This window comes from Helobdella robusta, assembly GCF_000326865.2.
Source record: "Helobdella robusta unplaced genomic scaffold HELROscaffold_8, whole genome shotgun sequence".
Lineage (NCBI taxonomy): Eukaryota > Metazoa > Annelida > Clitellata > Rhynchobdellida > Glossiphoniidae > Helobdella > Helobdella robusta.
In genome coordinates, this window is record NW_008705459.1 from 4,820,949 (window position 1) to 4,845,586 (window position 24,638).

At 31.1% G+C, this 24,638-nt stretch overlaps 5 protein-coding genes across 5 annotated transcripts in view; 3 read left to right on the top strand and 2 right to left on the bottom strand.

The window, feature by feature from the left end:
- HELRODRAFT_165806 (hypothetical protein) overlaps window positions 1–629 on the top strand; it is a gene marked incomplete at both ends in the record, with an annotated part of 17,413 nt that extends 16,784 nt beyond the window's left edge. Inside the window, one exon of the mRNA XM_009032302.1 lies at window positions 564–629. Coding sequence (XP_009030550.1) covers window positions 564–629 — 66 coding nt within the window. The remainder of the gene's footprint in view (window positions 1–563) is intronic.
- Window positions 630–2,444: 1,815 nt separating this feature from the next.
- On the top strand, window positions 2,445–4,545 carry HELRODRAFT_70561 (hypothetical protein; the record flags this gene model as incomplete). The annotated part of the gene is made up of 5 exons (XM_009031907.1): window positions 2,445–2,793; window positions 3,221–3,324; window positions 3,655–3,824; window positions 4,228–4,319; window positions 4,418–4,545. Coding segments are annotated over 5 exons (843 nt in total), but the record flags the coding sequence as incomplete, so codon positions are not given.
- A 2,381-nt stretch (window positions 4,546–6,926) lies between these two features.
- HELRODRAFT_70010 (hypothetical protein) lies at window positions 6,927–10,408 on the bottom strand (the record flags this gene model as incomplete). The annotated part of the gene is made up of 9 exons (XM_009031836.1): window positions 6,927–7,051; window positions 7,136–7,307; window positions 7,507–7,589; window positions 7,682–7,851; window positions 8,122–8,173; window positions 8,487–8,661; window positions 9,503–9,603; window positions 9,938–10,011; window positions 10,305–10,408. Coding segments are annotated over 9 exons (1,056 nt in total), but the record flags the coding sequence as incomplete, so codon positions are not given.
- Window positions 10,409–13,434: 3,026 nt separating this feature from the next.
- HELRODRAFT_185199 (hypothetical protein) lies at window positions 13,435–21,570 on the bottom strand. The gene is made up of 14 exons (XM_009032303.1): window positions 21,402–21,570; window positions 19,942–20,087; window positions 19,381–19,516; window positions 18,476–18,602; window positions 17,964–18,225; window positions 17,734–17,797; window positions 17,357–17,454; window positions 16,799–16,859; window positions 16,120–16,241; window positions 15,473–15,547; window positions 15,212–15,339; window positions 14,594–14,759; window positions 14,142–14,243; window positions 13,435–13,796 (listed from the first exon to the last, which is right to left on the bottom strand). Exons 1-14 carry the CDS (start codon window positions 21,457–21,459, stop codon window positions 13,770–13,772), a joined length of 1,572 nt encoding a protein of 523 aa, XP_009030551.1. The 5' UTR covers window positions 21,460–21,570; the 3' UTR covers window positions 13,435–13,769.
- Window positions 21,571–22,800: 1,230 nt separating this feature from the next.
- HELRODRAFT_165811 (hypothetical protein) overlaps window positions 22,801–24,638 on the top strand; it is a gene marked incomplete at both ends in the record, with an annotated part of 4,094 nt that continues 2,256 nt past the window's right edge. The window contains 2 exons of the mRNA XM_009032304.1: window positions 22,801–23,213; window positions 23,745–23,845. Of these exons, the coding sequence (XP_009030552.1) occupies window positions 22,801–23,213; window positions 23,745–23,845 (514 nt within the window). The remainder of the gene's footprint in view (window positions 23,214–23,744; window positions 23,846–24,638) is intronic.

The window sequence follows — 24,638 nt, forward strand, 5'->3', positions numbered from 1 at the left end:
ATATATATATATATATATATATATATATATATATATATATATATATATATATATACATTATTATTTACTTCCATTCCACTCTTTTAAAATATGCCGTTTAACGTTTTATTTTATTGAAACTATTTCTTTGATTTATAAAATTTTCATTTGTTGTGAACAATCATCTAATGTTTAAATATATATATATATATATTATATATATATATATATATATATATATATATTTAAACATTGGATGATTGTATATTATATATATTATATACTTCAGTCAATTTCAAGTCGGTTGTAAGTATTAGTTATCGAGTCTTTAGATTTTCGTTAATGATATAGTCTTTGATATTTTCATTTTGTTAATATTCTTTACGATGAAATTCGCCGATTTGTTCATTCAGTTCAGCTTTATTTATGTAGTTAATTTTCACAATCTAGTGGTTATTTAATTTTTCCATTTGATATTATTTGTTTCTCCTATACTATTTATAATTGTTTATTTGCTGTTCTCTCTCTCGCTCTAGTGTGAAAATATTACGTGCGCATTATACGTTTGAACAATTGAATAAAAGGAAGTCGAGAGGCGTGAATTTTTTTCTGATCACGTATATTCAAATCCAATATCAGACATCACGTAGACATAGCAGAAGGTGTTTTTCTGTTAGTAACGCTTTTTCGGTGATTTTCATTGAATTTTTAATTCTTTGAGAGGCTTTCGAATGTAAAATATTAAACTTGTTGAAAATTCAAATAAATAAGCTATAATGAACTAATTCAATTATTTCCAATGGCTATAAACTTTCAGGCGCAATCGAAATTTATCTTACTATGTCACATCAACTTTATAATATTTTTAAAAAAATCAGTTTATTTAGATTTTCTTTCATTATTGCTAAATAATTTGTAATGCATTGATATCTAATTAGTGTACAAAAAGAGCTTCAGCTATTTTATTTTTTGAAAGGTATTCTCTCTCTCGCTCTTTCTCTCTCTCTCTCTCTCTATATATATATATATATAATATTAATATATATATTATATGATATAATATATTTGTTATATATATATAAATAATAAAATATTTAAACATAAATATAAACAGACAGACATAAACGTACACCACACAGACATGCATTATATGCAGGTTTTGTATTAGGTACATATGACGCAAAACAAAATCGATCGTAACCGGCGTTTGTAGCAACCTACCTATCTCGACGTAAACTCTTATGACTGATATAACCACAGGAAGTCTCAAAGTTTACGTTCTTCTCAAGTGAAATCGTAAAATTAAAGTTAAGCCTTTTCAAATGAGCGTTGCTTGCTTAAAAATTTAACGAACTACTTGCATCGGTGCTTGAAAAAAACGTCCGAGCCTTTTTCGTGATTTGGACGAGCTAAATCGTACACCAGCATTTATGAATTGATTTATTGTTGTTTATTTATTTAAATCATATATTTTATTGTTTAAAAAAATAAGATACTAAATTAATTTGGTTTTCTGATAAATTGATCGTCAGTGAGGCTTTTTAGTCGGAGTTTGTCCGCACATTAACCGTTAAATATCTATGTAGCTGCATGGCATAGTCAATCGTAAACGCAATTAAAACATCGTTTCGACAAAGATGAAGTAAATAATTCGGAAAATATTTTTTTTTTATCAAAAACTACTCTCAAAATATATTTCACAATAGTTGTGAAGTTTGGGATTGATTGTGTCCTTGGGTAAATTATTTAAGCAACATTGAACAATTTATCATTATTCATCTGACCAGTGTTGACAATTTTCACCAGTAGTTTACAAACTATTAAATATCATAGGTAAAACTAATTAACACCAAAATAATATATTCAATTGATAATCAATTCAAGTACATAAATAAATACACACATACATTTATTCTATCTGCAACACAGATGTCAGATCACGTCTTGCTGTGTGCACTGTGCATGCGAAAAATGTTGCGCCCCTCTAGCATTGCAAGTAACATTATTCAAGTGCCATATATTTCAAGTACGCGCCATTTTTATAATCAATGATGGGTACAATAGAACATATACACACAGAGAAAGAAAAGGAATAAAAAAAACTGAAAAGTTATTGTAAAGGGAAAAATAAGAGATTTGGAGAAAAAAAGAGAGACATTTGCATATTAGGCTGTTGTCAAGAGCAATAAGCAGTCATAGTACAGCTGTAATAAGTTAATTAAGGCTGCTTCTATTTTTGGTCTCGGAAGTAATTACTGAAATATTCCCAATGAAGTTTATTTTGATTTACTATATAAATAATTTATATAATGTTCAAATTTTTATTACTCTTCAGCTCTTAAAACTTTTCTGACAGTGCGCAATAAACAGTTTCAGACCGCTCATCTCATTAATATTAAAAAAAAGATCCTATCCAGTATTTATATTATCAATTATAAAATAATTACAATTTAAGTTTGATCGCCATGGAAGAGTACGGTGTGTTGCCTTCCAATCTTCTCAAATATTGCAACATTCCTCTTAAGAATCTCCAAATTTCGGGTCGAGTGTGGTTGTCACATCATTTGAATCCTGAGAGACCTTCATTTAGCTCGAGGAACCAATTGCTTCAGGACTGGAGAGGAATGGCTGAGCATTTCAATTTTGATCAACTTTACGTTGAGAATTTTCAGAGGTTACCCGATCCCATGGGAGAAGTTATTAAGAACCTGCCTATCATGAACTCGGAAGCTACCTTGGGTTCTTTATTGATGGGTTTGTGGAACATGGAAAGGTTCGACATTCTTGAAGACTCGGATCTCGTTAAAATATTAGGTTCATAAAGTTTTGATAGATGCTGTTAATGATATAAAATTTAAAAAAGTTAAAAGAATTTTTTTTTACACAGAAAAATGTCCAATTGCAGTCCAGAGCTCATTGTCCAAAATCCAACCATTGGAGCAAGTTGCTGAAAGTAAGTCATGATTTTTTGAAATTAAAGTAATTTAAAATTTATTCATATGAAGAATGTGTTTTTTTAATTATTTCTCACGTTATTCTATATGGGTATTATATTTTTTCTGATAGTATCTTGCAGTTTCGAACAATTTCATCTAACGCAATTTCGTCTAAAATCATTCTGTCTGAAGTTCATTCAGTACAACTCAATCTATTTTGTTCAACATTCATTACGTTTTATTTTGCGTTTTGCGTAATATCCATTGTTGTATATTGTTCTGTCTAGATAACTTTCATCTAATAGAGAAAAGTCAGCTAGTCAAAAAAGCAGTGTTAGTAGGGAAAGTCAAAAACTGTCGTTCGCCATTAACGTTTGATGCTCTATATATGAACGGACAAGAAGTTTATGTGTTATAATAATAGGTGCACAAAAATAAAAAAAATTTACAACTTTAAATGAAACGCAAGTTTTATCAAACCTGCATAATTAAACTGTGAACAATTTATTCAAAAGTTATTTTTTACATTTTTATATTTCAAACCCTAAAAAATTTGATTAAATATCTAATTATTGAACGTAAACCATGTTTCACCCGATACAGTTGATTCCCAAAGTGAAGCGCGAGAATTTTTGACAGTTGGAGAAAGTAAATTAAAAATTGTTTTTGGCCCATCCAATAAGTATTTATAAAAATTATTTTTTACTGTGATGAAATAATCACAGGCGAAACTGGTGAGCCGGAAGAATTTGACGCCTTTGTCTGTTACACGCGTCAGGACATCGGCTTTGTTCAAGAAATCATTAACGAACTGGAAAACAAAAAACATTTCAAGCTCTGCATTCCCGACAGGGATGTACTTCCTGGTCCAGCAAAATATGATGCCTACACGAAGTTAATTAAAGAAAGGTATGATTGATATCGATCCTATCGTTTCACAATTATATTTTTAATGTCCTGATTGAAAAGTAATTTCATAAAAAACATAAAAAAATTAAAAATCTAAAAGATGGCACTTAGAAGTGCACTATTCAATTTAAAAATTTGTATAATCTGTGCATTTTAATCAAGGCTGTTAATAAAATTTGCGGATTTGCACCGATGAAAAAAGAAATGCGTGAAAAAAGAGTTTTTACAATCACTTTCAAAAAGAAAAAACACGAGAATAATTTTGTAAAACTCAAAAATGTTAAATATTCTCATCTTTATAATATACAGACTCTCGGTACATAACATAATACAATTTTTACTTTCAACTTAATTGCATTTGCGAACAATAGTTAAAAGCAAATTTAACTTATTCACTTGAAAGATGTGGCCCCATGATAATTGTTTTGAGTCCTGACTACAACAGGAGTGAAGAATGTAAATTTCTCACTTTCTTCGCTCACTCACTTGGACCAGGTCAGCTTTACCAAAACAAATTAGAGATTTTTATTTTTAATATTTTTAGTTTTTAAAAAATTATTCCGTAATTTCATATCCAATTTTTTCGCGAACAGATGCCAAACACCAAAAATTGATACCTGTGGTTTACAAGCACTGCGACATTCCAAATGTCCTGAGCCACATATCCTTGGTTGATTATACGAGGAGTGATGTCATTGAATGGTTTTGGTCAAGGTTATCCAATTCCATCCAATCGTGGAGAGCAAGGTCATCAGGTGCATGCTCATACTTTTACCCATCTTTGCCATCCTATCATTCGCCGAAAAGTTTAACCAACTTTGATAATGCGCCTTCCACTCAACCTTCTGGGGCAACAAATTATTGTAACGCATTCGACTTTAATGCAAATAAAATTCAGGACATCTCGCCTCACAATCAAATTATCGAAGGAGTGGCTAAAGGCATCAGTCAAAGAAATGTTACAAAAACCAATACAGACCACTCAAACTGTTCAAGTTTCACCTCTTTAGAAAACGATACAGCATGCGCCTGTTCAGGCAACAATATACTGCAACACATGTTGGTTACTGACAATCAAGAAATGATGGATTTTCAATACAACTCGAGCGACGAATCACTCGCTCTAAGAAGAGTGGCTTCCGACGAGCCAGTAGTCCAAAATAGAAACAATGACATGGAGGGTTTTGTTTTTCCGAGATTCCCAAGTTTGGTTGAATCCGACTATGCTGATAGAATTAACACTGGAGGAACAATTAAGAAATTTATTCATAAATTTATGAAATCAAATCCGCACAAAAAAGAACACAAATAAGCAATTTTTTATTAAAAGACAAGCAGTAACTTTCAATATACCTATTTAACTTTTTGATTATTTTTTTTTTATGTATGTAATCAAGTTTTACTGATATACGAATTTGCTTTTATATGAAATTGGTTCCCCAAAGTTATAATAAGATAATATGATAATAATAACAGATAATATGATGACATGTTTGAAACTAGTGATTTCACCAACATTTAATTTAAAATACAAAATTTAAAATTTGTTTTTAACATGTACAGTACATGTGCCAGTACACGTTATGTTTGCAAAATCATTTAGTCGAATATTTTTGAATGTTGATGAACTGAAGTTAATTAATGTCTCTGTCAGATTTTGAACACCAAGTATAATTTTAACTACTGTTTAGTTTTTGGCCGATTTTTTGGCCATAAGGGGTAAAAATAGACGCTATTCTAGGACGACTTGATCAATCCACATTTATAAAAAATATAAGAAGTTTTATAACTAAAAATTAAATCTTGTTATGATCTAAAAACTTATCAAATTTTATCTACGTTGTTCTTTTTTGCTTTTTGACATTTGCGAATTTCTTTTCATAAAGCAGCAAACTTTTATGCAAGATTTTTTTTGTTTGATAATATATTAGTATTTCATTTTGATAAGGTTGATATTCAACATTTCTCCATTCAGGAAGATGAATTTATAAAGTGGAAGTTTCGAGTTTGTTTTATCCAGGGTGTCGGTTATCCGTAGTCGGTTGAAAACTATCCGACTTCGACTCTTGCCTCCTAAAAATTCTGACTTCGACCCCTCAAAAAATTCTGACTCCATGTGAAAATTTAAGATTCCGATTTTGACTCCCAATTCGATTCCGCCTGCGGGTCCCGACTCCCAAAAAAATTTTGCAACTTTTGTATTATAATTTTACCTTATTATCATTACTAAATAAAAAATACTTTAAAAAGCACTTGAAATCAGTCAATTGTCTTTTGGTTATGTTTTAAAACATGTTGAAAATAATGTGTGATTTTATTTACGTTATTATCATTTATTTTCAGTATTAAAGATGCTTGCATATCGCTGCACATTATTTTTCTTTAAAACACGATCTTTAAAACAATTTCAGATTGAAAAATGAAAATATTCATAAAATTATTAAATTTATAACATTTTTCGGCGTCGGAAAAAAAATATCCGACTTCGGCTTCACAAAAAATTCCGACTTTAAGTTTGTTTTACTCAAAAAATTCCGACTCCGAAACTGGTTTTATCGATTTGTCTTTTACAATGTTTCAACGCACAGCCTATGTTTATGTTTGCCGTTATATCAATATTTAAAAAGTTTGCACGTTGATTTGAAATGCGGATATTGCATGTAACGCTTTCTCAATTCGCTAAAGTTCGTTTTAACAAAGGTTGCTTTTGTTTTTCAGGAAGTTCCAGGTTTTTTCCGTGACGTTACTTCTCTGAAGTACAAACAGCCATAAAAGGCTGACGGAACAAAAAATGCCAGTCGCAATTATCTCACCACCTAATGCAAACGTATAAAAATTAGGCACTACTTCAGAAAAGTTTTTCATCGTTTGTTTGTACAAATGCACACAAGCTGATTTGTTTGATAGAAATGTTCTTCATGCCGCTCAAATAAATTTTATAACTAAAAACTGTAACAAATATTCACAAAATTATATTTAGATTTTTTGGAACGCTAAATAACGCTGATCGATTATTTTTCAAAGCGATTTTTAATGAGTCAATACAAATTCCAGAAATAAGTTGATAAGGCAGAATGCAATCGTGATGAATAATTACAGCAATCACAATTTGCTATCTCCAATCATTTTTCTAACTTCTTTACGTAATATTTTCCCGCTTGAAGACTTAGGAATGAAATGTACAAACTTTACTCCTCCATACAATCTTTTGAACGGAGAAACTTTATCTAAGAATTAATTTTTCATAGTGAATCCGTATTATAATATATTGCAACTTGACATCATTAGTCAAAAAGAGAAAACATTTGTACCAGCCAGCCAGTTGGTTATAACTTCTTCTGTGCATCCCTCATTCGATTCCTTCCTCCTAACAACGAAAGCTCTGGGAACCTCGCCGTAGATAGGGTGGGCCACACCTACCACGGCCACATCGTCCACACACGGATGCTCCAACAGAATGGATTCCAACTCAGCTGGTGCCACCTGGTGTCCAAAACATTCGTCGACAAGACAGACTGATAAAACTCACAATGACAAAATATTAACTTCTTTCCATCTTTATTGTTAGATTTATTAAAAAAACGACTATTACGTAAAGTAATATCAGCATGTGATATGTGTGAATTTTCTAAATAAATTTTTTTATTTTTTCAATAAAATAATCGACATCATTAACACTGACTTGATAGCCCTTACATTTGATGAACTCCTTCAGTCGATCGACCACAAAGAAATATTTGCTTTCGTCGTAATAGCCGATATCGCCTATTGTAACGAGATCATCAATTGACATTTACCGTGTGTTCTCTTACAAAGCAAGTTATCATTTTTCAATAAAATCAAAAGCGCTTAATTACCCGTTTTTAGCCAGCCATCTTCAGTAATTGCTATTTTTGTTGCTTCGAGATTATTGAGATATCCAAGCATGACGTTGTCACCTTTGAGCCATATTTCGCCCCTCTTGTTACTTCCCACCGACAATCCCGTTCCTGGCTCAACAACCTGCGTGGTTATTAAAATGTTAGCGCTGTAAAAATGCATGTCAACAAATTTGGTAAAAATATCAAATATTTATTTTGAAAAAAAAAGTTTTTTCAAATTTGGGTAAGAAAAAGAAATTTGTTAAAAAAATTTGTTTGTATCACATTAATTTGAAGGAGACATTACCGTGATGAGCATGTTCGTGAAGACCCTTCCCACAGAGCCCGAGGGTACTGGTTGGTTTGGCGCTTCACGGGGAGGTAGGGGAGACTCACAATTTGAGTTTGTTGATCTTTTAAAAAGGTTTTCATCAGACAGCATGCCAGGAATTTGAGTCAACGTCCCGGAACTTTCCGTCATTCCGTAACCTTGGCAATCGGATTTTGGTTGATATAATGCAAGCCAATAAAAAAAGGTAAAAATATTTACAAGAGTTTGCTGTTAAATTTGAAATTTTAAAATTATTCATTTCAACGAGAAAAGTTTAGAAAATTTTTTCAAATTTTTGATTAATAGCAAATGTTGATATTAAAAGTTATTTTGGAATTAATAAATTTTATCAAATTATCATTCATGTTTACCAGTTAAATAACTCAGTAAATGAGCAACAAATATGTGGAAATGGAAAATGTATTGAAATAAAAACTCCATTACAAAGTATGTTGAAAAAAGACGAGAGACCTTGGATGATATTAATTCTGTTGTTGAAAGCATCCTTCAATCGTCTTTCCAGTTGCTTTCCCATTGGTGCAGCCGAACTATAAACAGTTTGCACACTTGAAACGTTGCACCTTCTCAGCAGTTGACTGTTGCAAATCATGATGGCCACCGGTGGCACTAACTGTATGCACGTCATCTAGTCAGCAACAAGTTAGTTTTCTGAATAAAATCTTTACGTAGAAACCAACATTCATCTTCTTTTCGTTCTTTAATTAATCAAAATTTAGAAACTAATTAATGTTGGAAAATGTAGCCTGTACCATAGAACAGGTAAAAATAAACATTTTAGAAGGCATTGCTCCGATCAACTTCGAACTTTTAACGTGGCACATAGTTGCACGTGGTTGTTAGTCACACATTAGCATTGAAGTATTTTAATAATATTAATACGGCAATTATAAAGCGCCAGTTACACGATTGCTTCAAAGGCGCCCGGAGCATGCATCCGCAAATAAATGTTTTTTCAGCATTTTCTTAACAGCCGACAGTGATGTGCAGCTTCCAAGTCCGCCGGCAGACCGTCCCACACAGGCCGAGCTGCATGGCGGAACCGCTACCCTCCAAATGTGAATTAGCTATTTGAATGAACCAGTTTTTAAACTTGTAATTAAAAAAACTTTTAGCCGTCAAGCAAATTGACAAATCATTCAAATTTATAAGAGTTACATTTTAAGCTTTTTATATTCTTTATAATACAACTCTGTCAAACGCAGAGCAGCTTATTTTATACTTGTGTAATTAAACTTTCTTGCCACAAAGGCTGTTTTTTCAACTCCATACGACGCACATACACAATACCTGCGCACACGCAAGCACCGCATCATACAATGTGACGGTCTTTGAGTTTAGGACAGACAGTATTCGAACCATGCCATGGCGTAATAGCAACGCAAGACGTGGCACTTCTACGACTGAGCTAACTCGGTGACTAACTTTAAATTTTTACAAATAAATTTTGGTTCATGTAAATTATTTACCTTGTACTGTTCAATTGTTTTTAAATACAATTCTAAATTGAACTTGCTCATCAAGAGGTTTGTGATACAGTGGGATAAACAGAACATCACACGAAACATTCCTGAAGAATGTGTTAATCAATTGTTAATAATTAATTATGAACGAATGAATTAATGGATTAATTAACTGATAATGTCAATTATCATTGTCTTATAACGTGAGGTGGACATATTAACAATTAATTGTTATTTGAATAACTTGTACTTTATCGCGTTTTGAATTTAAATACTAAAAATTTCAGTTAATAAAAAATTTTGACATTCAATCTTGCGTGAATTTACTAAATGTTTTGTCTTGTTTATACATAGAATGTTTATTGATCGTAACAAACCAACATGTCATTTCGTCAGTTCTTTAAAGTCAAGTCAAAACATCTGACAAATCAGTTGATTTACCATAACTATGTGACATTGGTTGATAAGTGATTGAGTTTAAGGCATCTTCAATACCCTGACACATGTTCGGATGGCTATTAATAATTATAAGGAAAATTAGTTTTTATATCATGAATTTAATGTATTACGATATGCATTGAATCAAATTAAATGTTAAACTAGAAATTCCATATATTGATTTTATATCCTGAAAACACTCCACCTCTCGTTTAAAATTTTGTTCAAAATTTTGTTCGGTTTTGAACCCGTTTATTTAAGATGATGGCCTAGTTTGATTTCAAAGCGACTTTAAAATAAAGTACCATAAAAATATAAAATTGAACGTCTGCTTGTTATAATAAATTGGTCAGTCATCACATCAGACCACCTGTAAACGCATTGAGATGCCACCAGGTTCCTATGTGACTGCATCACTCCTTTCGGAAATCCAGTCGTACCACTTGAAAACAAAATTGACGCTACTCTTCTGCCAGGCTCAAACGGTCCGAGATTCTTAATGTCTTCAGATTCTGAGGTATTGTTTCTAAAGTTTTTTATATGAATTTTATATTTATGTTTATATGACGAAACATCTTTAAAATACGAATTATTAGAAATGGAGCTAGTTTCCGTGGCCTCTTGTGCGTAATTAATGTACTGAATTCTAATAGTTCCATTGGAAAATTTGATAAACTCCCTGTAAGTTTTGTAATTCGATGGACCAACGAGGTGGTGATTTTTTGTGTCGTCCAGTTGATCCTCTCTGCAATCGTCATCCCCGATGGTTACATTTTTTCTCTGAAGATTCTGGTGAATCTTCAGAGAGCACACAAAATGGCTGCCCGCTGTTACATCTTGCACGGTGATGAGATGTCCTATCTAAAATTTATTACACTTTGTTGTTATGTCGTCAGCTTTTTAAAGTCGAGTCAACAAAGTAACTTAAATTCTGCTTAAGGCTCAATTGAAATAATTCACGCCATTCATTCGTGATTCATTACTGTTGCGGACATTTCATTTCAATTTTAAATTGCACATAACTATTTTAACCTTTTTAAAAATTAATTGAAACTTAGTTTTGCTCAAAGATTATTACTGTTGCTTGCATTATTCTCGTAATTAATTGAATTGTATAAAGTAACAACAACTTTGAATGCTTGCATTGACAAATTATAACATCAGCAAAACCATCTGGTAACCTTTTCTCTCAAACTGTTGTTCTCTTCTAGGATTTTTAAAATTTTGGTTTCATCTTTCTGGGAGGTGACGATGATGTCTGAAGTAGCGACCTCGAAATATTTTTTAAGTTCGCCTGCGGGTTGGATAATGTCATTTGCTTATTTGCAGATGAAAAATTTATAACAAAAGTGAAAATTTCAACTGTTCGGAAAAGATTGCATCACACTGCTTCATGAAACATCCCAACAAACTAACCTTGCTGATCCTATTATTTTTATAGGCAGGCCAAAGACATATTTATTACAGCCATCATTGACGGTTTGCATACTTAACGGCAAGCATACGTAGACAATGCGTACATAAACATATTCAACACGCAAAGATTTTAATACCGACTTCAAACATGACAATAAACAAACACAGTTCAGAAAGTAATGACAATTTAATAGAAAGAACATAAAATATAGAGTATGACGATAAACAGAGGAAGCAGCAGACCTGATGAACTCAAATAATTAAGGAGGACAACAGACGCCTGCATGTTCCACGTCGCCAACATGAACGCCACATGCTCGATGCAGTTGCTCAACACCACCTTCACTTTCACCATCTCACAACTCGGTGCAATCAAACATTTCATCATATGTCCCAAAACTTCAACCAATTCATTCAACTGGCTGAAGGTCAGTTGTCTTCCAGTTTCCAGTTCCATCTAAGAGTCGCGAAGAATTAGTTTAATTGTTAATCATTTGATATATAAACTTTTTATTAAATGTCCGCAATTACAACTAGATTATAAATATGCGTTAATTTTTTGGTTAACCAGTCTAACCCATAAAAAAATAGTTTGACTAAATTACAACGTGACCTCACCAACAGAAACTTATAAGCAAAGATCGAATGTCTCAAACAGTCAAAATATAATATCAGTTTGTTGAAAGTTATCTTTGCACAAGTTTTATAAAATTATGTAACGGTGACATGAGGTTTTGTTTCAAATAGTAACAACATTTGTCATGAGTAACATTGCGGTTTGATCGTCTGCGGAGAAAAGTTGCTGAAATGATTGCAGACTGGGTTTATTTAAAAAAATACTCTATGTTAAATATACTTTTCAAATAAAAAATGCTATTATAGTGTGATACAAGTATTGAAAAAATGTGAACCAGCCGACCGACCGACCAGCCAGCCAGCCTGCCAGCCAGCCAGCCACCCAGTCAACCAACCAACCAACCAGCCAGCCAGTCAACCAGCCAGTCAACCGGCCAGTCAACCGGCCAGTCAACTAACCAACCAACCAACCAAACAACCAACCAGCCAGCCAACCAGCCAACCGACCAACCAATGCAGTTTTTGAAAAATTTTCCTTGAAACCTCTTGTGCAGTACTCTAAAATATCAACGTTGGGGATATTTACGTCTTCGTAATCGCTTCTGATTACGTGACCATCTTGAATAAATGACGTCATAATTATGAATCCCTAAGTAAACTTGATTTCTACTAGTTAAGAAAAAATTATTGATCCCGTAAACTTTTAGATGATACTTCTGTTTAAAGGATGTTGTGTAACTTTGATAGGCACATTTGCAAACTCTCAATTATATACAGGCTACATTGTAACAATCTCATGTTTATATATATATATTCTTGCAAAGCAATATATATATATATTTAATTGTTAAGATATATCACTGCATTTTTAAAAAGTGATATTTTTTAACAATTGTATCTGCGACAGTCTCACTCAAATTATATATATATATATATATATATATATATATATTTCAGCATACACACATATACACACACATCTATATGTATATATACACACACTCACATACATAATTATATTTCCTAAGCTGCTCCAAAGTGTTTGACACTAAACATCATTTGTGAGAGCGAACAAACTTTATTTTTATTTTTATAAGACGTCCAACGGTCTTCAATATGTACGTATGTTTTACGGACGCGTATGCTTTGGACTGAATAAAACTGATCACACCAGCCACCTATTAACAACATATAAAATTCCCACAATATAAGAAATGGATAAATATTCACATGAGTTTTCATATATAAAGTTATTAGTTTTGAGGAATTTAAATTCATCAACTCACCTGAGATTGCATCTTCATTCTTAATTGAATAAAAACATAATTTTTAACGCTAAAACTGCGTTCAAACTCCATCTTTTCTCATTTCTAATTTAATGGTTTTTGTTATTTATTTTGCTCGGTGCCACCTATTTATTTCATATAAGCGTAGCGCATAACTAGTTATGGAAATCAGTACAAGTTCGCCTTTTAGGTCTGCCTAATTTATGAAAAAAAAAATCTCGAAAAAAAAAACAACATATATTTGAGCTGTTTTATATTTAATTCAATCCATCACCACCACTTCAGACTTCTACTACTCTGATAAATAAACAAAGGATACACTAGCATGCATTTACGTTCGTTAATTATTAAATACATTTTTATATCCTAATTAGTTTTCAATATGCTCAACCAAACCAAATAAGTTGAGAACAGTCCATGAAGTCCATGAAGGCTTTGAAGAAATGAACTAAAACTTTAAAGTAAACCATAATTGTTTTTAAAACCATTGTTCATCTTACAAAAATAAATATGAAAATGTTAAATAGAAAATGAGTTAGTTAATCACACATGTCAGCTTATTTTCTCAAGTCCAGGACGAACACCTGCAAAAAAATAAATCAAGCAAATATAAGCAATTTATAGAAAAATTGATTGAATTTAAATAAAATTTCAAATATAAGCCAAGGTTGAATTAATTGAAAAGCAACTAAAATATTTTTATTCGGTTCATGAAAAGTCTCGACACAACTTTCGACTCTTAAATTAAAAAAATCTTTAGTGATGATATATGCAATACGGTGATTTAGTGTGAAGGATTTGTGAAATTAAAACATTATTTCAGCATTTATTTAAAATGTTAAAGCAATATGTTAGTGATACAGAAAATGATGGAAAGAACATACGAATGATGATGAATGAATGATGCAATTTGTAAAAGTAAGACTCACCGATCCATCAGATGCACTGGCTCCCACCTTATCTCCTCTGTAATTCCAGCACACTTCAAAGATTCCTCCAGTTCCTCTGTATGTGTGCACTAAAGCGCCAGTCTGAAGAAATGTGCGCACTCATTGAAGCAAATACAAAATAGAGGTGACTCAAGTTAATATGCTATCGAATTGAAGGATCAATAAATCAATCCTAAACATAAGATAGGCTGGAAAATATTCAAATTATATCAAACTCTTCAATACTGAGCACTTTTATTTGCGTAGGATTCAGAAAAACACATACAAAGTGTTAGTGGCAACAATTTTAAGAAGTTATTTGAAAAGCGTTTAAGATACACTCAATCAGATAAGCTATGTATGAGATGCAGCGTTTTATAAATTGTTTGAAGTTGTGATATGATATGGCTCATGTACTGTATGAAGAGCACTAAAATGATATGTACACCGACCTGAACGCTCCAAATGTGTACACACTTATCAAACGATCCGCTGGCTATATGCTTCCCATCAGGACTGAAGGCCACACTGTAGACAGGTTCCAAGTGCCTGGTCAACTTGTGCACACACACACCACGTTCAACATCCCACAATCGAACGGTTGAGTCAAAAGAAGCACTAAACAGCGTTATGTACATCAATTACTATATATATATATATATATATATATATATATATATATTATCGTTCAATACTCTCTTAATAATAAAATTCGTTTCAAAATTAAATTTACAAAGCCACTGTAAACATTTTTAATACAAAGCCTAACTATTGATTTCACAATAGTGCTCAGAAAAGCTTAAAACTGTCAGCATATAGAAGCAATAGTACAGCCATGGTGGATTGGATAAACTTTTTTTGGAACGACGGACGAGCATAAAAACCAAATTTAAAATTTAACGAATATAATGACGGTTTAGAACTTTCGCAATTTTAGGAAAAATCTGAGATGGACATGAGATTTGAATCAAAGGTTTACAGTACAATAAAGATAAACTATTTCAAGGCGTTGACCTGAATGAAATCATGTTAATGTAATGAACGGATTAAAGTTGTTAACAAACACCAACCTGGCCAGTATGAGACTTGCATTGGGATTGTTTGTGCCAGGACCAGTTGGACTCCACTTGATTGTGTATATCTCTTTGTTGTGTGCTTGCAAATCATGTATGCACGTATCTTGTTTCAAACTCCATATCTAAATACACAAGTGGATGCATGAATGTAATAGGTTCAAGTTTAAAATGTCGATTCACCCATGCAATGAAGATGCTTGTCATATTGTTGGCACAGTTGATAAATAACTTATGCAAAGTTTTAAAGGTACAAACCTTCAGCGTCATGTCATCAGAACAGGAGGCCAGGAGAACTCCTTGAGGATCCCACTTTATTGCGTTCACTTCATTCTTGTGTTTGTATTTTATGAAACAATAAGTCAGTTAACGTGCAAAACATGTTATACACCCTCATGGAACACAGTGAACTAGTCAGATTCAGCATCAGCAGTAAGACAAAAATAATAATATTCAAGAATAAAATATTCAAGAATAAGATCATAACGATAGGAAATCATAGATATAACAGGAACGAACTGAAAGCCTACTGACAGGTGCCTTTGAATTTAAAAATAATCATAAGCCATTTTTTTGATTGAAGCAATTTTGTTTAACGTTTAAGTATTGATAACGCGGAGATATAACAGTTTATATCAAATTTCGCCGGATTATCCTAACAGACACTCTACAGAGTTTATTTAATATTGCAGTCACAAGAAAAAAGTAGTAGAAAATAAAACGAAAAATATATAATATAAAATATCTTATTGGATCAACATCGCCTCAGAAGAACCACTATGATGAAGTTTTGAGATAAACCTAGCTAACCATTTTGGAGCAATTTATCGAAAAATGGCTATTTAAAAAACAATTAATCAATAAATAAACTTTATTCCATCATTTAATCGTCCCATAATTCGTACAGTGTGGCCTTGGAAAGTCTTGATCGGCTTATCAGTCCCCAGTTTGCAAACGTGGATACATTGGTCTGTTGAGCATGAAGCAAACGTCATGTTATCCTTCCAATCAACGTCCAGGGCCGGAGCTGTAGGTGCGTGATAAATGTTATGATGACGTGAAATTAATTACCGTCTAAAACCTTGCAACTTTCTATAATTTGGTGATACAAGTAAATTGCGAAGTCATGTTGGTAACGAAAACCAGTCGCTCTGGGTTCTTCTGAAATATCAGAGAGTTGAAGCGTGGATCTCTCCAACAGCTGAACATGACCCTTGCATGGCATGGTCAAGTGATTTACAATGAATGCTATCTCGCTAAGCAATATTATTAAGGTATCAATATATCTCACAGAATTAATATATCTAAAAATACTTTATTCCATAGAATTATGGAAATATCCAATAACTGAAATATTAAATTACAAAAATTAATGCTTTAAAAATTCTACACGGAGCAGCATTTTAAACACCTTTCCAAGCAGATTATACAACTAAGACTAAAATGTCAACTCGAAAATGATTTCGACTTGAGAGAATCAATCAGCAATATGATGCACCAGGCACTTGTAAAGCTTATTTATATAAAATAACAGACAGTACACGAAAAAAAAATATTGGAAAAAATACTGGAAAAAATATTGACCATTGTGAAAGCCAAACTGTTGGGTGCATCTGCCTGAGCTGGCATCCCATATAATAGTGGTCTGTGAGGTGGTCAATCCCAATGTAAATTTATTATCATTATTTATATATTAAATATATATATATATATATATTTTTTATAATAAATATTATTTATATAATAAATACATTTATATTATTTATTTATTTATTATTATTTATATCAATAGTTATTACATCAATTATCATCATTATATCTTTTAAATTTTCAGTTTTTATGTTAATTAAAAATGTTTATTTTATATGTTGCAGTAAAATTTAATTAAAGTGAAAATTAATAAAAATCAGAATCAGAGCTATAACGTGTTTTATAACAAGATGAAATATTCGAAAATTTGTGGTTCAAATTATTAAAATTCTACAGCTTTTTTTCCTTTACAGCCACTTTCCACCATGAATTGGTTTTTTGAAATAGAAAAATAAATAATGAAAATTCCTAAAAATGCAAAATTCCATTATGTAATTGTTAAAATAAATTTCTTTTCAACAAAATCTGGCAATCGAATTATTATTTACTGACCTTGTCAACGCCAGCACTAAGTATGTAGTTGCCTTTTTTGTTCCATTTGAGAGCAAATATGGGACCTTTATGCTGGCCCAATGTACTGACAAGATGACCTAACACGTGTGTGTTTGTGTGTATGTGTGTGTTTGTGTGCGTGTGTGGCGTAGGATTGCTCTGTTTTATTATTTTATTAAATATGTCAGATAAATAAATGAAATGGAGTAAACTGTTATAACTAATGCTGAAACTGCGGAATTTCGATTGAAAATTGTTTTAAAATGATATGCTGGATGCAGTCTTAATCATTTCAGAAAAAATGATATATTGTATAGTATGAAACATGATGACAAAATGAAAACGAAAGAGTTGAAAGAGAAAATCGTGTGACCAACCGTCAGTTGCCCAGATGCGCGCATATCCATCATATGACCCTGTGGCAAGCAGTGTGCCGTCACACTGAAATAAGTAAGATAGGCCGTAAAAGAAATTTTTGTTCTATATACATATTTTATACAATTAAGCAATAAGACATAACAATTAAAAAAGATTTAATAATATTTCAACATTAATTACACGAAAATTATTCATAAGAAAATAAACAAGTGAGTCATCCACAACCAACATTCCAATCGAGGGATGTAACATCCTTGTTGCTGGGGACCTCCGTGCCCCCCTTTTGAATGCAGTGCCTCAGTACCAGTTGGTTGGCCCCAGCGGCTGAGCCCCCCGATATGACCGTGCCACTTGTCGAACTGACTGCAGTTACGCTGTTTCCAGCCTCTCCTGGCAGTGACGATGATGAAGCGGATGCTGCAGATGTGGAAACTGGCGTTGACGATGAAGATTCGTTCAGATTCCAAATTCGAGCTGTTGAATCGCCAGACCTTTTTTAACAACCAACAAATAATTTTATTCATACCTCACCAGTCAAAAAATTTCATCTTCCTACAAAAATTTAGAAAAAGCAGCAGTGAAGGAAAAGTTATAAAAATATCATGAGATTGACTGCTTTCAACTATGAAATCTACCACTTTCATTAAATCAAAAAAAAGACAACTAAAAATACGTTAAATATTTTAGAGATAAAGAAGGGAAAAATAAAAAAATTTGTATGAACAACAAAATGGTTGAAACCCAGAAGCCAGAAGGTCATTGGTGGGATTCCAGGCGCATATGAAGACTTCAGATTCGTGCCCCTTCAAGATGACTGACTTGCTGGCTGGTATCTCAATACCAGTGTCCAACTCCATCATCTCCTTGTCTACGTTTGTTAATGAGGAAATAAATCAAATAAACAAACATTTAATTAAATAAATAAATGAATAAATAAACGAAATCATTGAGTTGCCTAAACTTAAGGTGATGAAAACAAATCTTTGTATGCTTCATTATGTCCAATTACTATATGTCATCCTAAAAAATTCTAATAAGGAACCTGACTAAATGCAAAATAAATACCCTAAAAATTTTACAAATTCGTCAACAAATAACGAAAATAACATAAATAAGAATAAATATATATGCATATATAAATACATATATATATATATGAAAATAACATAAATAATAATATATATGCAAAAAACTTATTGTTGCAGAAAAACAATTTCCTGGTAAGATGGTCATGTTGTATCCTAAAAATATGAAGTAAGTCGGAACATGAACTATTTTTGTCTTTACCTTATTACAAGTACTTTTGGTCATATGGAAATATTTTGTAAAAAAATTGCTGCCTGACGAAACTTAATTATAGGTCTGAGTCTCAGGTTTCCATCTCGATGAACATTTAGATATATTTAAAAATAAATTTAAAATTTCGATCAGGTTCATTTAATTTAATTTAATAATTTAATCTAACCAACAAAAACTGGGATGTATAAATTATGATAGAACAAATAATGCCGAATTTGCAACTAAATCTCATGTCAGTAAAAACGAAGTTGGACCCTGATACAATCATAATACTGCAATGCCAATCACAAAATGATGGCTAAATAAATGATCAAAATCCTCAAAATGATGGCTAGATCCTCACTTACCATCATCAACTCCAGCTTTCTCTGGTTTACATTGATTCATGCCTTTAGTTGTTGTCCCCTGCTTCTTGTGCTCAATGAAATCAGGGAGAACTGCGTCGATTAATGAGATGGCTTCAACCGTCCTTTCCGTGCCATCCTGTGGGAATGTGGGAGTGGGATACAAAAATTAAGGGTACCTGCGCCACATTATCTACATCACTGTTCTGTAAACTAATTAGAGTGAAAGGAATATCCACAGATTCCACATGCAAAAATATAACAAGGAATCAAAAACTGTTAAAAGGCAGTGATAACATTAATATTTTTTATGTTAATTAACTAATTGATTAATTAATTATTATTATCAATATAATTTTGCTAATTCAAATTGTTAAATAAATAGAACATTTCATGCAAATTGAAACAAAAAAAACACAATATCAAAGTTTTATCCAATGTTCAACACAGGGTGACCATTTAACTTAAACAAATAGACAAATAAATGAATGGAAAAATTAGTGAGTGAATGAATGAATATATGAGTGATAAAACAAATGAATGAATGAATGATGATGAACAAACTTCTGCAATGCTGATTTCAGCTTCAGTATATTGGAGTCCTTTCTGGATGATGTTGAGCAGTGCGGCTGGAGGAACGATGGAGCCATTTATGTTGGAATGGCTGATGTGACTCTCTATTCCAAATGTGTATGCCGCGTGTGTGAAACCTTTGTTATAATTATTGAATGATGATGTCTATAAATTAGAAATTATCAACTAATTAATTAAAGACTGAAAAACTGCTCGTCACAAAATAAAAAGATACATCATTAGAAATTTTTTGCTTTTTTTTTATTTAATCTGAGAGCAATATAATATTTTTTGGATTTGGATTAGTATTTTTTATTTCTTAAACCTTCACGGACCCAATTTTCATAGCTATAATGTTTTCTTTTGCACATTCTAAAATTACAACTCATTTAATTTCGAAAAAAAATCTAGTTAAAGAAAATTAATCAATTGAATCAAATGACTTTTTTTTTAGTATTGTATGAATGAAGTCTAAATTCATTTATTTCACGAATTAAAACCAACACCAACATTTATGAATTTAAGTTATAATTTTACATAAAATGTAAAACTAAGTTGGCAGATTCACTTTTTATTTAATTATGGTATGGGGCTACCTTTTTTTTTTTTTATTGTAAATTACTTAAAATCATAAAGCAACCTATAACAAATAAAAAAAAATAATATTTATTAAAATATATTTATAATTATAAATATTATTTAAAATTATAAATATAATATAATATAAATTAAATATATTTTACAAACTGAATAATATGGTAAAACAACAAAAAGTTAGACTTCACTAGTGAAAACTAATAAACCTAACATTTAACTTTTAGAAAAAATAAAAAGTGTAGTAAACTAAATTTTTTTAATAAAAAATAACTAAGTTTATAATGATATTCAATATTAATTTATTAATTATGGCTAGTGTCAGGTCAGGGTTTTAATTGAAAATTATGTTAAAATAATGTGGAACATCATGATAATAATGTCACAAAGTACAGTGGCTGACTTGAGATGTCTATTTTATTTTATTTAAGATAAGCAGTATTTGACTGACATTCCAAAAAAATACTATTTCTCTTAATTTAATATACTCAATTAATTAAACATACTTGTCTTAATTTTTAATATTTAATTTAATTAATCAAAATTATTTGTTGTAGCAATTGTAATATAATTTAAATATTATTCATAATATGTATTTGATCAAAAATTGTATCATTATTATGATTATATAATATTGTATCATTATAAATTATAATGATACAATTTTATTATGATTATATATATAGTTTATAATTATAATATAATGTGAAACATCTTGACAATATCACAAAATAGAATGGCCGACGTGATATCACATACAAAATGATATCTTATCTTAACCACAAGTCAGCCAATCAGTTATATTCTGAACACAGAATTTCTGACTCTCATCAAAGAATTGACAGCAAAAAACTAACCGGACTCAATGAGATATCGATAGACTAAATAGTTAACCTCGTCACTGCTAAAACTCATTTTCAATAAAAGTTTATACAATATAAAATGTTTATGAAAAGGATAAAAAAGTTTACGGCATAATTTGAACCATTATAAAATAAAGAAAAGAAACAAATACTAAACGCGCGTACTTTTGGTCTCGAAGAGAAAGCTAACATTGTTATGGAAAGCGGTATTACAAACAAAAATTGAACTATACTACTCTCTTTCATTCATTCATCCAATGATCTTCTGTAAACTCTTAAGGGACTGTTGAGGCCGATGATATTTTTCTATCTCTCCAAAATCCTTTTCTTTCCCTCGCCATCTTTATTGAGCTCAATGTTCCAACCCCCGTCCATTCCGTGATATAATCCATCCACTTCCTCACAGGTCTTCCAACTTTTTTCTTCCAGTCCCTCTTTCTCATCAGAACTTTTTTGATCAGTCTGTCGTCTGTCATTCTGCAGATGTGCCCAAAGATACCAAGCTTTCTTTCCTTGACACATTCATACACAGTTTTTTGTCTTCCAAGTTGTTTTCTTATGGCATCGTTTCTTATCTTTTGTCTCCAACTGATTTCCAGCAACTTTCTATAACAATGCATCTCGATATATAACATATACCATACTACTTTCTTGCTGGTAACTATATTAACCAGATTACCAAACTTGGACTTTAACGGTTTTTATTAATATGTTATTTTGAATATTACATATCATTTATTTAAAAAAAACAGTATATGATGCACTCTGATTTTTTAAAATTCAAACCTCATTCCATTTCAATACAATTCTATTTATATGATACAAACTAAATAAATTCGTCCATAAAAACCAGGGACGAAATAGTTGTTTTGTGTTTTTACGAACTGATTTGACATTTTTAGTAATTTATTTTTTAATTGTTTAAATTAAATTAAAGTGATCACAATCAAGCAAATTTTCAACGTAAATTCTTTATTATTATTTTGTTAAAATATTTTTGTAATTATTTAAATTAATTTATGCCCTGGATCAATTTGCAATTTATTAATTTTTAATTTATTTGATTTTCATTTTTAATTTATTATTATTTTTTTATAATGATTTTTTTTATTTATATTTTACATAAATTAAAATTAAATTTAAAAACTAAATAAAGAATTTATTTAAATTTTAGTTCCAAAATTTTTCATAATTATTTAATAAATTTAATTAATTGTGGATGATGTTCTAGTTCCATTAAAATATTAATTATTAATAAGACAAGTTTAATGTTTAATCTTTAAAATAAAAAAATGAAATTTAAGTAATTTTTCTGAATAACCATTTTGCTTTTTTCTATGCAGAAGAGGCATTAACTTAACAATAAACATTAAGAAGATTAATGTTAACCAACATGATGAATCAGGACAGAGTAGAAAAATGTGGGAATCAAATAATTCACATAAGAGGGGACAGCGACACAAAATTGATGGAGATGTTTAATGTTCTAGAAAACAAAAAGGAAATGCCACCGGGATACATTTCAATGAAGGATCCAAAAAGAAGGCTGCCATCATCCTTTTTTGATCCCAATCCTGTAAGAACAAAAGCTGTTGCAGATGATAAGAGACAGTCTCAGCCTCAAATACAGACCACATTGAAAAACCCTTGCAACCTGAGCAACCAATCAATATCACATACCAGAGCCAACTCTGCCCCTGAGACTCGTTTCCTGAACGCAATGAACTGTGGAGGAGAGAGTGGTGCTATGATGAGCATCAAGCAGGAATCTGCCGCTACTACTGACATCAACAACCCTAACATTTTGTTAGTTTAGCCTTTTTTATGTTTTCAGTTGTTTCAGTGTTGCTAAAGTATAACTAAATTCATATTCAAAAAACCAAATTGAATAAGGTACTCGTAAAATTTTGTTCCCATTAAATTAATGAAATTGTGTTTAATTAATGTTTGATATAAATGATCATAATGGTTAGTGATAGCTACAACTGAAATAAATTTATGAATGGAAAACTGACTCAGTAACATCCATTCCTTAACATTATATCTGGTTGAGATTCTTTAGTGACCAAATACTTCTGCTCATAATCATACAAAATTCATTTATACAAAATAATTCATAGTGACAACTGACCATATAAATGATCTTATTACATTTATATCTGATCAAAGTCATCAAGACCGTATACTCCATCATTATTGATTATGACATCCTGTCATTTCAGAATGTATTTACCATGGTGTTGACTGGATTCCTAGCTTGTTTGAACTGTTTTTTTTTTATTATAGGATAAGCATTATTTATTTCTGAAATTTACAGTTTTTCATTTTCTTGAACAGAGATTTTTGTTTAACAGAGTCCACAACTACATATTTTATGGAACCTAGTTCTAAAATTGTATATTATTATCTTATATTATTGACATTAGAGACCATCAACGGTTGGTTTAGTTGAGTAAATGTTGAAAGGCTGATATGGTGAATTTTGAAGTGTTGATGTCATCTACGTTGCGTTAAGTGTTAATGTCACAAATGTTGATGTGTTGATTCAATGAATTGGAATACATTGATGTAATGTTAGTTAATTTTGCCAAAACTAATGTCTTTAGCTATGATTGATCAAGTTTATTTACTTTTTTTTTATCTAGCTATCATGAGTAAAAGTATGTTTGTAATTTGTAATTTAAAACTTTACATTTATTATGGCTTGGGAATATTTTTTAAATTTCTTTCATCAGTTTTGTCATTTTTTTTTTCAACTTTTTTAAATTATAATTTGTAGTATTGGATTTTCTTTCTTTTGCTAGAGGTTTTGGAATTTTATGTTATCAGTTCATTAATTTTTGGTTCCATTTTGTCATAAAATTAGTTTCATTTATTTGTTTCATTCATCATTGTTTATTGATTTTGAGTTATAATGCTGTGAAAACAGCTTTCGTCTAACAAATAACCACAATCAACCTATCAACAACCTGCCAGCCAACCACCCAACAGCCAATTACAACTAACCAACTATCAACCAACAAATCACATTAATTAACAACCAACCACAATTAATAACTAGCCAGCCTTCAAAGAACAACCAACCAGCCAATGGACAACCACAACTAACAAATGAAACACAATCACAACCATATAACCATCCATCCAATTAACCAACCAACCAACCAACCAACCAACCAACCAACCAACCAACCAACCAACCAACCAACCAACCAACCAACCAACCAACCA

Bases quoted from the DNA above. Each gene is read 5' to 3' on its own strand.
- HELRODRAFT_185199 (XM_009032303.1), bottom strand. From the start codon at position 21,459: ATGAGTTTTAGCAGTGACGAGGTTAACTATTTAGTCTATCGATATCTC. The intron at 19,517-19,941 runs GTTTGTTCATCA...ACATTCCCACAG, and splicing joins CTGAAATCAGCATTGCAGAA to GATGGCACGGAAAGGACGGT. The intron at 18,226-18,475 runs GTTTCAACCATT...TTGTTAAAAAAG, and splicing joins AATGACCTTCTGGCTTCTGG to GTCTGGCGATTCAACAGCTC.